Genomic DNA, 12,875 nt, shown 5'->3' on the forward strand with positions numbered 1-12,875 from the left:
TTCAAAAATTACGTCATATTTCTTGTATAACTTTTGTATAAATTCATTCTGTTTCTTTTTTTTAAACCACCAGACTACTGTTGATTGCAAAGTGTGGATAAATGACTGTATCACTGCAGCAGATATAACACTCACGAGCAAATTGTTAAAACACATATAGTAACTACTATTACAATCACTCAGTTATCAAGGATAATAATAAACATACTAATATATAAAAATAGTAATATATTTAATATATTTGATAGCATTTAATAAAATACTCAATTGCTTTTTTGGCTTAGAGTCTGACAGCAGGGAACTGTGTGTGCATCATACCGACGAGGTGTCAGTAACTGATTCAGGTGCATTATGGGCAGGCATAAAGACAGAGGGCGGACTGAGCCAGTCACAATCCCCAGGACAGGCAGGCTTCCTCAGCTACAGCTCAGGCTTCAGCACCCCTCAGACGGGCCAGGCTCCATACAGCTATCAGATGCCAGGTGAGGAACAAAGATAATCATATAGTGTACTGTAATCTCCTCATATTGTCTCCTCTCACGTTTCCTCAATTCCTTACCTCCTCTCATCGCTTCTTCGTTCACCGCCTCTCCTCACCTCCTCTCCTCACCTCTTCTCCTCACCTCCTCTCCTCACCTCCTCTCCACACCTCCTCTCCTCACCTCCTAACCTCAACTCATTTCCTCACCTCTTCTCCTCACCTCCTCTCCTCACCACCTCTCCTCACCTCCTCTCCTCACCACCTCTCCTCAACTCTATTCCACACCTGGTCTCCTCACCTCCTCTTCTCACCTCCTTTCCACACCTCTTCTCCTCACCTCTTCTCCTCACCTCCTCTCCTCACCTCCTCTCTTCAACTCTTCTCCTCACCTCCTCTCCTCACCTCCTCTCCTCACCTCCTTTCCACACCTCCTCTTCTCACCTCCGAGCCTCCTCTCCGATACTCCTCTCCTCACCTCCTTTCCACACCTCCTCACCTCACCTCCTCAACTCCTCTCTTCCTCTCCACTCCTCATTTCCTCTCCTCACCTCCTCTCCTCAATTCCTCTCCTCACCTCCTCACCTCTCCTCAACTCTTCTCCTCACCTCCTCTCGTAACCTCTCTTTTCCTTCTCTCCTCACCTCCTTTCCTTACCCCCTCTCTTTATCTCCTCTCCTCACCTCCTCTCCTAACCTCCTCTCCTCCTCCTTAACTCACCTTCCCACCTCCTCTTCTAACCTCCTCTCCTCAATTCCTCTCCACACCTCCTCACCTCCTCTTCTCAATTCCTCTCCTCACCTCATCTCCTAACCTCCTCTCCTCCTCAACTCACCTCACCTCCAGCCATTACCTCTCCTCTTTTGGGGAAGGTACAGAAACATGGTCTCTCTCCATGACAGTTACAGACTGATTTACAATACTGCCGCCATCTCTCTTTCTCTCTCGTGCGCGCTCTTTCGCTCTCTGTCTCGCTGTCTCTTTCTCTCTCGCTCGCTCTATCTTCAGAGCTAACTGCACCCTATTAGCCTGGCTAACCAGAGCTAACTGTAGCCTATAAGCCTGGCTAACCAGAGCTAACTGCACCCTATTAGCCTGGCTAACCAGAGCTAACTGTAGCCTATAAGCCTGGCTAACCAGAGCTAACTGTAGCCTATTAGCCTGGCTAACCAGAGCTAACTGCACCCTATTAGCCTGGCTAACCAGAGCTAACTGTAGCCTATAAGCCTGGCTAACCAGAGCTAACTGTAGCCTATAAGCCTGGCTAACCAGAGCTAACTGTAGCCTATAAGCCTGGCTAACCAGAGCTAACTGTAAATATCAGCCTGGCTGACCAGAGCTAACTGTAAATATCAGCCTGGCTAACCAGAGCTAACTGTAGCCTATCAGCCTGGCTAACCAGAGCTAACTGTAAATATCAGCCTGGCTAACCAGAGCTAACTGTAGCCTATCAGCCTGGCTAACCAGAGCTAACTGTAAATATCAGCCTGGCTAACCAGAGCTAACTGTAGCCTATCAGCCTGGCTAACCAAAGCTAACTGTAGCCTATTAGCCTGGCTAACCAGAGCTAACTGTAAATATCAGCCTGGCTAACCAGAGCTAACTCTAGCCTATAAGCCTGACTAACCAAAGCTAACTGTAGCCTATTAGCCTGGCTAACCAAAGCTAACTGTAGCCTATTAGCCTGGCTAAATCTCAATCTTAATCTTTCCATCAAGTGTTTTCGTACACTACAGACATTATTTTGTGAGAAGGCCGATTTTGGGATGTCTCATGGTCTGACAAACACCGCTGTAGCTCGTCCACCTTCCGCTGCAGATGTGGTGGATTGAGACGCAGCCCATGCAGAGATCTCCAGCTTGAAGGGTGAAATAGGTGGATGTGGTGGATTGAGACGCAGCCCATGCAGAGATCTCCAGCTTGAAGGGTGAAATAGGTGGATGTGGTGGATTGAGACGCAGCCCATGCAGAGATCTCCAGCTTGAAGGGTGAAATAGGTGGATGTGGTGGATTGAGACGCAGCCCATGCAGAGATCTCCAGCTTGAAGGGTGAAATAGGTGGATGTGGTGGATTGAGACGCAGCCCATGCAGAGATCTCCAGCTTGAAGGGTGAAATAGGTGGATGTGGTGGATTGAGACGCAGCCCATGCAGAGATCTCCAGTTTAAAGTAACTGATTTTGATGGGGGATTTTTTGAATTATGTTTACTTGAATTGAGGCACAGATGTGTCAATAAGCTCATAAGGATTCAATTTACTTGAAAGTCTGGGGCAAGAACTGAAAATGGTTGTCTAGAAACGATCAACAACCAATTTGACAGAGCTTGAATAATTATGAAAATAATACCTAGAAAGACTCACAGCTGTAAAACGTGTTCTACAAAGTACTCACTCAGGGGTGTGTATTTCTGTATTCATTTTCAATTTTCAATTTCTAAGAACCTGTTTTCACTTTGTCATTATGGGGTATTGTGATGTCATTATGGGGTATTGCGATCTCATTATGGGGTATTGTGATGTCATTATGGGGTACTGTGATGTCATTATGGGGTATTGTGTGTAGATTGGTGAGAAAAGTTAGGATTCAGGCTGTAACACAGCAAAATGTGGAATAAGTCAAGAGATATGACTAGTTTCTGAAGGCATTGTATCATCTCTAGCTGTAAGCTGTGTGTTCTCTCCACTGAATAACGTGTGATACTAGAAACATCTCCACATGTTGTTGAAAAACCTCCAGAGCATCTCACAATAAATAAGGCCAAAAGAACAGCAGATGTGTGGAGCGGCCGGGGAAGCCTCTTTTCCACACCTCTTAACCAAATACTGCATGCCTGCCGACTCTCTGCTCTACAGCTCTACAGCCTTGGGAGAGAGAGAGAGAGGAAATTAGGGGAAATGAGAGGAGAAGAAAGGGAGGGAGAGAGGGAGAGAGAGAGGGAGAGAGAGAGGGAGGGGGAGAGGGGCTCTACTAGGAGCTCTAGGAGCTCTACTAGGGTCTCTACTAGGGTCTCTACTAGGGGCTCTACTAGGGTCTCTACTAGGGGCTCTACTATCTCTTCTAGGGGCTCTACTAGTGTCTCTACTAGGGGCTCTACTAGGGTCTCTACTAGTGTCTCTACTAGGGGCTCTACTAGCTCTACTAGGGGCTCTACTAGCTCTACTAGTGTCTCTACTAGGGGCTCTACTAGCTCTACTAGGGTCTCTACTAGGGGCTCTACTAGGGTCTCTACTAGGGTCTCTACTAGGGTCTCTACTAGGGTCTCTACTAGGGGCTCTACTAGGGTCTCTACTAGGGTCTCTACTAGGGGCTCTACTAGGGTCTCTACTAGGGGCTCTACTAGGGTCTCTACTAGTGTCTCTACTAGGGTCTCTACTATGGTCTCTACTACTGTCTCTACTAGGGTCTCTACTAGCTCTACTAGGGGCTCTACTAGCTCTACTATGGTCTCTACTAGGGTCTCTACTAGTGTCTCTACTAGGGGCTCTACTAGCTCTACTAGGGTCTCTACTAGGGTCTCTACTAGGGTCTCTACTAGGGTCTCTACTAGCTCTACTAGGGGCTCTACTAGCTCTACTATGGTCTCTACTAGGGTCTCTACTAGGGTCTCTACTATGGTCTCTACTACTGTCTCTACTAGGGTCTCTACTAGCTCTACTATGGTCTCTATTAGGGGCTCTACTAGGGGCTCTATTATGGGCTCTACCAGGGGCTCTACTAGGGGCTCTACTTAGGGCTCTACCAGCTATACTAGGGGCTATACTAGAGTCTCTACTAGGGTCTCTACTAGGAACTCTACTAGGGTCTCTACTAGGGTCTCTACTAGGGGCTCTACTAGGGGCTCTACAAGGGTCTCTACTAGGGGCTCTACTAGTGTCTCTACTAGGGGCTCTACTAGGGGCTCTACTAGGGTCTCTACTAGGGTCTCTACTAGGGGCTCTACAAGGGTCTCTACTAGGGGCTCTACTAGTGTCTCTACTAGGGGCTCTACTAGGGGCTCTACTATGGTCTCTACTAGTGTCTCTACTATGGTCTCTAATACTGTCTCTACTAGGGTCTCTACTAGCTCTACTATGGTCTCTACTAGGGTCTCTACTAGTGTCTCTACTAGGGGCTCTACTAGCTCTACTAGGGTCTCTACTAGCTCTACTAGTGTCTCTACTAGGGGCTCTACTAGGGTCTCTACTAGGGTCTCTACTAGGAGCTCTACTAGTGTCTCTACTAGGGTCTCTACTAGGGGCTCTACAAGGGTCTCTACTAGGGGCTCTACTAGGGTCTCTACTAGGGTCTCTACTAGGGTCTCTACTAGGGGCTCTACTAGCTCTACTAGGGGCTCTCTATGGTCTCTACTACTGTCTCTACTAGGGTCTCTACTAGCTCTACTAGGGTCTCTACTAGGTCTCTACTAGGGTCTCTACTATGGTCTCTACTACTGTCTCTACTAGTGTCTCTACTAGGGGCTCTACTAGTGTCTCTACTAGGGTCTCTACTAGCTCTACTAGGGGCTCTACTAGCTCTACTAGGGTCTCTACTATGGTCTCTACTAGGGTCTCTACTATGGTCTCTACTACTGTCTCTACTAGGGTCTCTACTAGCTCTACTATGGTCTCTACTAGGGCTCTCTAAGGGTCTCTACTAGGGTCTCTACTATGGTCTCTACTACTGTCTCTACTAGGGTCTCTACTAGCTCTACTAGGGGCTCTACTAGCTCTACTGGTCTCTACTAGGGTCTCTACTAGGGGCTCTACTAGGTTCTCTACTAGGGTCTTCTACTATGGTCTCTACTACTGTCTCTACTAGGGTCTCTACTAGCTCTACTAGGGTTCTACTAGTGTCTCTACTAGGGTCTCTACTATGGTCTCTACTACTGTCTCTACTAGTGTCTCTACTAGGGCTCTACTAGCTCTACTAGGGGCTCTACTACTGTCTCTACTAGGGGCTCTACTATGGTCTCTACTAGGGTCTCTACTAGGGTCTCTACAGGGTCTCTACTAGTGTCTCTACTAGGGGCTCTACTAGCTCTACTAGGGTCTCTTGCTAGGGGCTCTACTAGGGGCTCTACTAGGGGCTCTACTAGCTCTACTAGGGTCTCTGCTAGGGGCTCTACTAGTGTCTCTACTAGGGGCTCTACTAGGGGCCTACTAGCTCTACTAGGGTCTCTACCAGGGTCTCTACTAGGGGCTTACTAGGGGCTCTACTAGCTCTACTGGTCTCTACCAGGGTCTCTACTAGGGGCTCTACTAGCTCTACTAGGTCTCTGCTAGGGGCTCTACTAGGGGCTCTACTAGCTCTACTAGGGTCTCTACCAGGGTCTCTACTAGGGGCTCTACTAGCTCTACTAGGGTCTCTGCTAGGGGCTCTAACTAGGGGCTCTACTAGCTCTACTAGGGTCTCTACCGGGTCTCTACTAGGGGCTCTACTAGCTCTACTAGGGTCTCTACTAGGGTCTCTACTAGGGGCTCTACTAGCTCTACTAGGGTCTCTGCTAGGGGCTCTACTAGGGGCTCTACTAGCTCTACTAGGGGTACAATGAACCAGCATGTATTTATACATTTGTGTACAGCTGTGAATAATACGGGAACTACATTGTTTTAAGTCAAATTGATGAGGGCTTTATTTTGTTTGTTCAGTCTTCTAGCTGTTAAATACAGAGAGTGTTTATCCTCCCCAGTCTGTAATCAGGTGAATTATAGTGTTACGGTGTTGTGATGTTCTGTCACAGTGTGGGCATCTACGCGCGTGTGACTGTGTGACCAAATTAAAAAAATTATACTATGGAATACTTTAGTATACTGTAGAATACTATACTACACACTGTAGTGTCCTTTGCTCATGTGTAGTAATTACTAAATAACGTTATACTACAGTATTATATGTAAAAAGAAAAAAAAAGAAAAAAACGATCTATTAAATACAACAGTAATGTTGCAAAAACTACAGTCCCCAAAAAACATGTATTTGCATATACCCTGTCCGTTCCTCTCCCTCATATCCCAATTTGTGCCACCCGTACATGCCAAGTATAGACCATATATTGTGGGCCCTACATGTGTGTGTGTGTGTGTGTGTGTGTGTGTGTGTGTGTGTGTGTGTGTGTGTGTGTGTGTGTGTGTGTGTGTGTGTGTGTGTGTGTGTGTGTGTGTGTGTGTGTGTGTGTGTGTGTGTGTGTGTGTGTGTGTGTGTGTGTGTGTGTTAACTGTTGTCCACCGTGCTCATGCCTGCAGTTACTCTACTCTGCCTTTTAAAGGAAACCCATCTGGACATGATAGTCTAGTCCCAAGTGGGGCATACAAACTTCTGCTGCAAATATTGTGCACTGATGATAGACATGGCCCTTGGCTAGGGAACGGATCAACCAGAACAAATGGATTCCGAACGGTGGGGCCAGAAGGCAGGAGGGGGAGGTTATGGATGGAGGGAGGGAGGTATGGCGGCAGGGATGGTGTCTGGTCTTGAGTGAGATAACTGGAGCAGGACAGGGGGATGTAGAAGGAGAGGGGGATAAAACATACCCATCGGGGAACAGCAGGCAACCCCCCCCCCCAGTACCCTGTGTAAGGTGTCATCTTTCGGATGGGACGTTGAACGGGTGTCCTGACTCTCTGTGGTCACTGAAGATCCCATGGTACTTATCGTAAGAGTAGGGGTATTAACCCTGGTGTCCTGACTCTCTGTGGTCAGAGTAGGGGTGTTAACCCTGGTGTCCTGACTCTCTGTGGTCAGAGTAGGGGTGTTAACCCCGGTGTCCTGACTCTCTGTGGTCAGAGTAGGGGTGTTAACCCCGGTGTCCTGACGCTCTGTGGTCAGAGAAGGGTGTTAACCCTGGTGTCCTGACTCTCTGTGGGCAGAGTAGGGGTGTTAACCCGGTGTCCTGACGCTCTGTGGTCAGAGTAGGGGTGTTAACCCGGTGTCCTGACTCTCTGTGGTCAGAGTAGGGGTGTTAACCCTGGTGTCCTGACTCTCTGTGGTCAGAGTAGGGGTGTTAACCCGGTGTCCTGACTCTCTGTGGTCAGAGTAGGGGTGTTAACCCCGGTTCCTGACTCTGTGGTCAGAGTAGGGGTGTTAACCCCGGTGTCCTGACTCTCTGTGGTCAGAGTAGGGGTGTTAACCCCGGTGTCCTGACTCTCTGTGGTAAGATAGGGTGTTAACCCCGGTGTCCTGACTCTCTATGGTCAGAGTAGGGTGTTAACCCGGTGTCCTGACTGTCTGGTCAGAGTAGGGGTGTTAACCCTGGTGTCCTGACTCTCTGTGGTCAGAGTAGGGGTGTTAACCCTGGTGTCCTGACTCTCTGTGGTCAGAGTAGGGGTGTTAACCCTGGTGTCAGGACACCACTACCCTACCACTAACCAGCCCCCCAATAACCCCCACTACCCTCACACTAACCAGCCCCCACTACCCCCCACTACCCTCACACTAACCAACCCCAATACCCCCACTACCCTCCCACTAACCAGCCCCCCAATACCCCTCACTACCATCCCACTAACAGCCCCCCAATACCCCTCACTACCATCCCACTAACCAGCCCCCCAATACCCCCCACTACCCTCCCACTAACCAGCCCCCCAATACCCCTCACTACCATCCCACTAACCAGCCCTCCACTACCCTCACACCAACCAGCCCTCACTACCCCCCACTACCCTCCCACTAACCAGCCCCCCCAATACCCCCCACTACCCTCCCACTAACCAGCCCCCCAATACCCTCACACCAACCAGCCCCCCAATACCCCCCACTACCCTCCCACTAACCAGCCCCCAATACACCCCACTACCCTCCCACTAACCAGCCCCAATACCCTCCCACTAACCAGCCCCCCAATACCCCGCACTACCCTCCCCTAACAGCCCCCACTACCCTCCCACTAACCAGCCCCCCAATACCCCACTACCCTCCCACTAACCAGCCCCCCAATACCCCCCACTACCCTCCCACTAACCAGCCCCCCCACTACCTCCCCACTAACCAGCCCCCAATACCCTCCCACTAACCAGCCCCCAATACCCCCCACTACCCTCCCACTAACCAGCCCCCCAATACCCCCACTACCCTCCACTAACCAGCCCCCCAATACCCCCACTACCCTCACACTAACCGCCCCCCAATACCCCCCACTACCCTCCCACTAACCAGCCCCCAATACCCCCACTACCTCACACTACCAGCCCCAATACCCCCACTACCCTCCACTAACCAACCCCCAATACCCCCACTACCCTCCCACTAACCAGCCCCCAATACCCCCATACCCTCCCATAACCCCCCAATACCCCCCACTACCTCCCACTAACCAGCCCCCCCAATACCCCTCACTACCCTCCCACTAACAGCCCCCCACTACCCTCCCACTAACCAGCCCCCCAATACCCCCACTACCCTCCCACTAACCAGCCCCCCAATACCCCCCACTACCCTCCCACTAACCAGCCCCCCAATACCCCTCACTACCCTCCCACTAACCAGCCCCCCAATCCCCTACTACGCCATCAACGCCCCACTACCCCAACTACCCGCCCCACCAAGCCCCACTACCCCCAACTACCCGCCCCACAACCCCACTACCCCCAACTACCCGCCCCACCAACCCCACTACCCCCAACTACCCGCCCCACAAGCCCCACTACCCCCAACTACCGCCCACCAACCCCCACTACCCCAACTACCCGCCCACAACCCCACTACCCCCAACTACCCGCCCCACCAACCCCCACCAACCCCACTACCCCCAACTAACCCCGATTACCCGCCACTACCACCCTAAAACAAATCCAATTTTGATAAACTCCCCTATCTATTGGGTGAAATACTACAGTGCGCATCACAGCAGCAAGATTTGTGACCTGTTGCCACAAGAAAAGGGGCAACTAGTGAATAACAAACACCATTGTAAATACAACCTATATTTATGTTAATTTATTTTCCCTTTTGTATTTTAACTATTTGCACATCGTTACAACACTGTATATAGACATAATATAACATTTTAAATGTATTTTATATTTTGGAACTTGTGTGAGTGTAAAATGTACTGTTTACTTTTAATTGTTTATTTCACTTTTGTTTATCCATTCCACTTGCTTTGGCAATGTAAACACATGTTTCCCATGCCAATAAAGCCCATTGAGAGAGGCAGAGAGAACAGAAGGTATAGATCTGATATGTCTAGATCTGATAGCTGAGGGCAAGGAGAAAGGAGAGGGGGAGAGGAAGAGAGAGAGAGAGAGGAGAGAGAGGGACGAGAGAGAGAGAGAAGGGAGAGAGAGAAAAGGGAGAGAGAGAGAATGAGCAGAAGACGAGAGAGAAGAGGATAGAGAGAAGAGAAGGAGAGAGAGAGAGGAGCGGGAGGGAAGGGAGAGCGGGGAGAGGGAGAGGGGAGCAGGGGGAGAGAGAGAGAAAAGAACCGAGAGAATGGAGAGAAGAGGAGAGAGAGAGAGAGAGAGAAGAGATCTGATGTAGATCGAGGGAGGGGAGAGGGAGAGAGATGAGACTGGAGTGAGGTAGAGGACGGAGAGGAGAGGAGAGAGAGAGAGAGAGAGAGGAGAGAGAGAGAGAGAGAGAGGAGAGAGAGAGAGAGAGAGAGAGAGAGGGAGAGAGGGAGAGAGGGAGGGAGAGAGAGAGAGATAGAGAGAAGAAGAGAGGGAGAGAGGGAGAGAGGGAGAGAGAACAGAAGTATACATCTGATGTGTCTAGATCTGATAGCTGAGGGCAAGGGGAAGAGAGAGAGAGGGAAGAAGAGAGGAGAGAGAAGGGAGAGAGAGGAGAGAGAGAGAGGGAGAGGGAGAGAGGGAGAGAGAGAGAGAGGGAGAGAGAGAGAGGGAGAGAGAACAGAAGGTATAGATCTGATGTGTCTAGATCTGATAGCTGGAGGGGCAGAGGGAGGATACAGTATGTGTCTTTATCGTCTAAGAGCATTTTATTTACTAAAAGTGTTTAGCAGCATTGGCGGCTACTCAGACTCACCCCCCCCCCCCTGCACCCACCCTTGCCCCCCCCCCCCCCCGTCCTGGAGTAGTAAAGTTATTTTCAGAACAGTAAATTAATCTACCCACCTCTGATTGTCTCTGGGAACAAAGCTGTTCATTGGGAACAAAGCTGTTCATTGGGAACAGTAAATTAATCTACCCCTCCTTCATTTTCACTAAGGAAGAGGAGGACGAGGAGGAGGATGAAGGGTTTGGTTGAAAGATAGGTTAGTAGTTAGTAGCTATAGCTCTCATGAATGGATGATAGCTAGGTAGTTGGTCGCTATAGCTCTCATGATTGGATGATAGCTAGGTAGTTGGTCGCTATAGCTCTCATGAGTGGATGATAGCTAGGTAGTTGGTAGCTATAGCTCTCATGAATGGATGATAGCTAGGTAGTTGGTCGCTATAGCTCTCATGAATGGATGATAGCTAGGTAGTTGGTAGCTATAGCTCTCATGAGTGGATGATAGCTAGTAGTTAGTAGTAAGCTTCATGAATGGATGATAGCTAGGTAGTTGGTCGCTATAGCTCTCATGAATGGATGATAGCTAGGTAGTTGGTCGCTATAGCTCTCATGAATGGATGATAGCTAGGTAGTTGGTCGCTATAGCTCTCATGAATGGATGATAGCTAGGTAGTTGGTCGCTATAGCTCTCATGAATGGATGATAGCTAGGTAGTTGGTCTATAGCTCTCATGAGTGGATGATAGCTAGGTAGTTAGTAGCTATAGCTCTCATGAATGGATGATAGCTAGGTAGTTGGCCGCTATAGCTCTCATGAATGGATGATAGCTAGGTAGTTGGTCGCTATAGCTCTCATGAATGGATGATAGCTAGGTAGTTAGTAGCTATAGCTCTCATGATTGGATGATAGCTAGGTAGTTGGTCGCTATAGCTCTCATGAATGGATGATAGCTAGGTAGTTGGTCGCTATAGCTCTCATGAATGGATGATAGTAGGTAGTGGTACTATGCTCTCATGAGTGGATGATAGCTAGGTAGTTGGTAGCTATAGCTCTCATGAGTGGATGATAGCTAGGTAGTTGGTCGCTATAGCTCTCATGAATGGATGATAGCTAGGTAGTTGGTCGCTATAGCTCTCATGAGTGGATGATAGCTAGGTAGTTGGTCGCTATAGCTCTCATGAATGGATGATAGCTAGGTAGTTGGTAGCTATAGCTCTCATGAGTGGATGATAGCTAGGTAGTTAGTAGCTATAGCTCTCATGAATGGATGATAGCTAGGTAGTTGGTCGCTATAGCTCTCATGAATGGATGATAGCTAGGTAGTTGGTCGCTATAGCTCTCATGAATGGATGATAGCTAGGTAGTTGGTAGCTATAGCTCTCATGAATGGATGATAGCTAGTAGTTGTCGCTATAGCTCTCATGAATGGATGATAGCTAGGTAGTTGGTCACTATAGCTCTCATGAGTGGATGATAGCTAGGTAGTTGGTCGCTATAGCTCTCATGAATGGATGATAGCTAGGTAGTTGGTCGCTATAGCTCTCATGAGTGGATGATAGCTAGTGTTGGTCGCTATAGCTCTCATGAGTGGATGATAGCTAGGTAGTTGGTCGCTATAGCTCTCATGAGTGGATGATAGCTAGGTAGTTGGTCGCTATAGCTCTCATGAATGGATGATAGCTAGGTAGTTGGTCGCTATAGCTCATGTCACCCTGTGAAGTCTGTTCCAGTGTTTTACTGTTTTAGATTTGAGAAGATGTTCTCCTTAAGGGGTCGTTTTGAGTCGTAGAACTGCGTTAGGGAAGTCCATGTTTGGTTCTTGTTGATCGGATGAAGACAATGGAAGGTACAGTATTTTGGAGAGAGAAGTTATTTTGTGCTACAATGTTAGATGTTATTTAACCTTTATTTAACTAGGAAAAAACACGAGGTCAGAAACCTCTTTTTTTTTTAGGGGGAGCTGGAAAACCTGGAAAAGTCTTGGCATCTATCGCTAACCAGACACTGGTCCAGAGAATTTGTCAACAAACATTGTATCTACACATTCTGATGAAAACCAATAACTATTCTGCTGAGGCTTCTCCCTGTCCTCTAGAGGGAGGGAGGGAGAGAGAGAGGGAGGGAGGGAGGGAGGGGGGGGAGGGAGGGGGGAGGGAGGGTGAAGAGAAGAGTCATGCCCAAGGCCTCTCCTCTGTTCATTCCTTTCTCTCTCAGGGCAGGCATCAGCCCAGCCTGTCTTATTAAGCCATTAGATCCTATCAGCCCTTCCTCTTTGAATGAATTAGCCCTAGAGTTAGTTATTTTAAAGCCGTGAAGAGAAGACAGATTCTACATATTCATTAAGTACTCCTGTAGCCTAACCCCCCCCCCCTCTTCTCTCCCCCTTCTTCCCCCACCTCCCCCTCTCTCTCCCCCTCCTCCCCCACTCCTCCACCCTTCAGTAGCCTCAACACAACAGGCTGAGTG

The 12,875-nt window shown here is 48.9% G+C and overlaps 1 protein-coding gene across 1 annotated transcript in view; it reads left to right on the forward strand.

The window, feature by feature from the left end:
* eya1 (EYA transcriptional coactivator and phosphatase 1) overlaps window positions 1-12,875 on the forward strand; it is an 82,238-nt gene that overhangs the window by 31,764 nt on the left and 37,599 nt on the right. The window contains 1 exon segment of the mRNA XM_038996874.1: window positions 360-482. Coding sequence (XP_038852802.1) covers window positions 360-482 — 123 coding nt within the window.

This window comes from Salvelinus namaycush, chromosome 7 (assembly GCF_016432855.1).
Source record: "Salvelinus namaycush isolate Seneca chromosome 7, SaNama_1.0, whole genome shotgun sequence".
NCBI classification, from domain to species: Eukaryota; Metazoa; Chordata; class Actinopteri; order Salmoniformes; family Salmonidae; genus Salvelinus; species Salvelinus namaycush.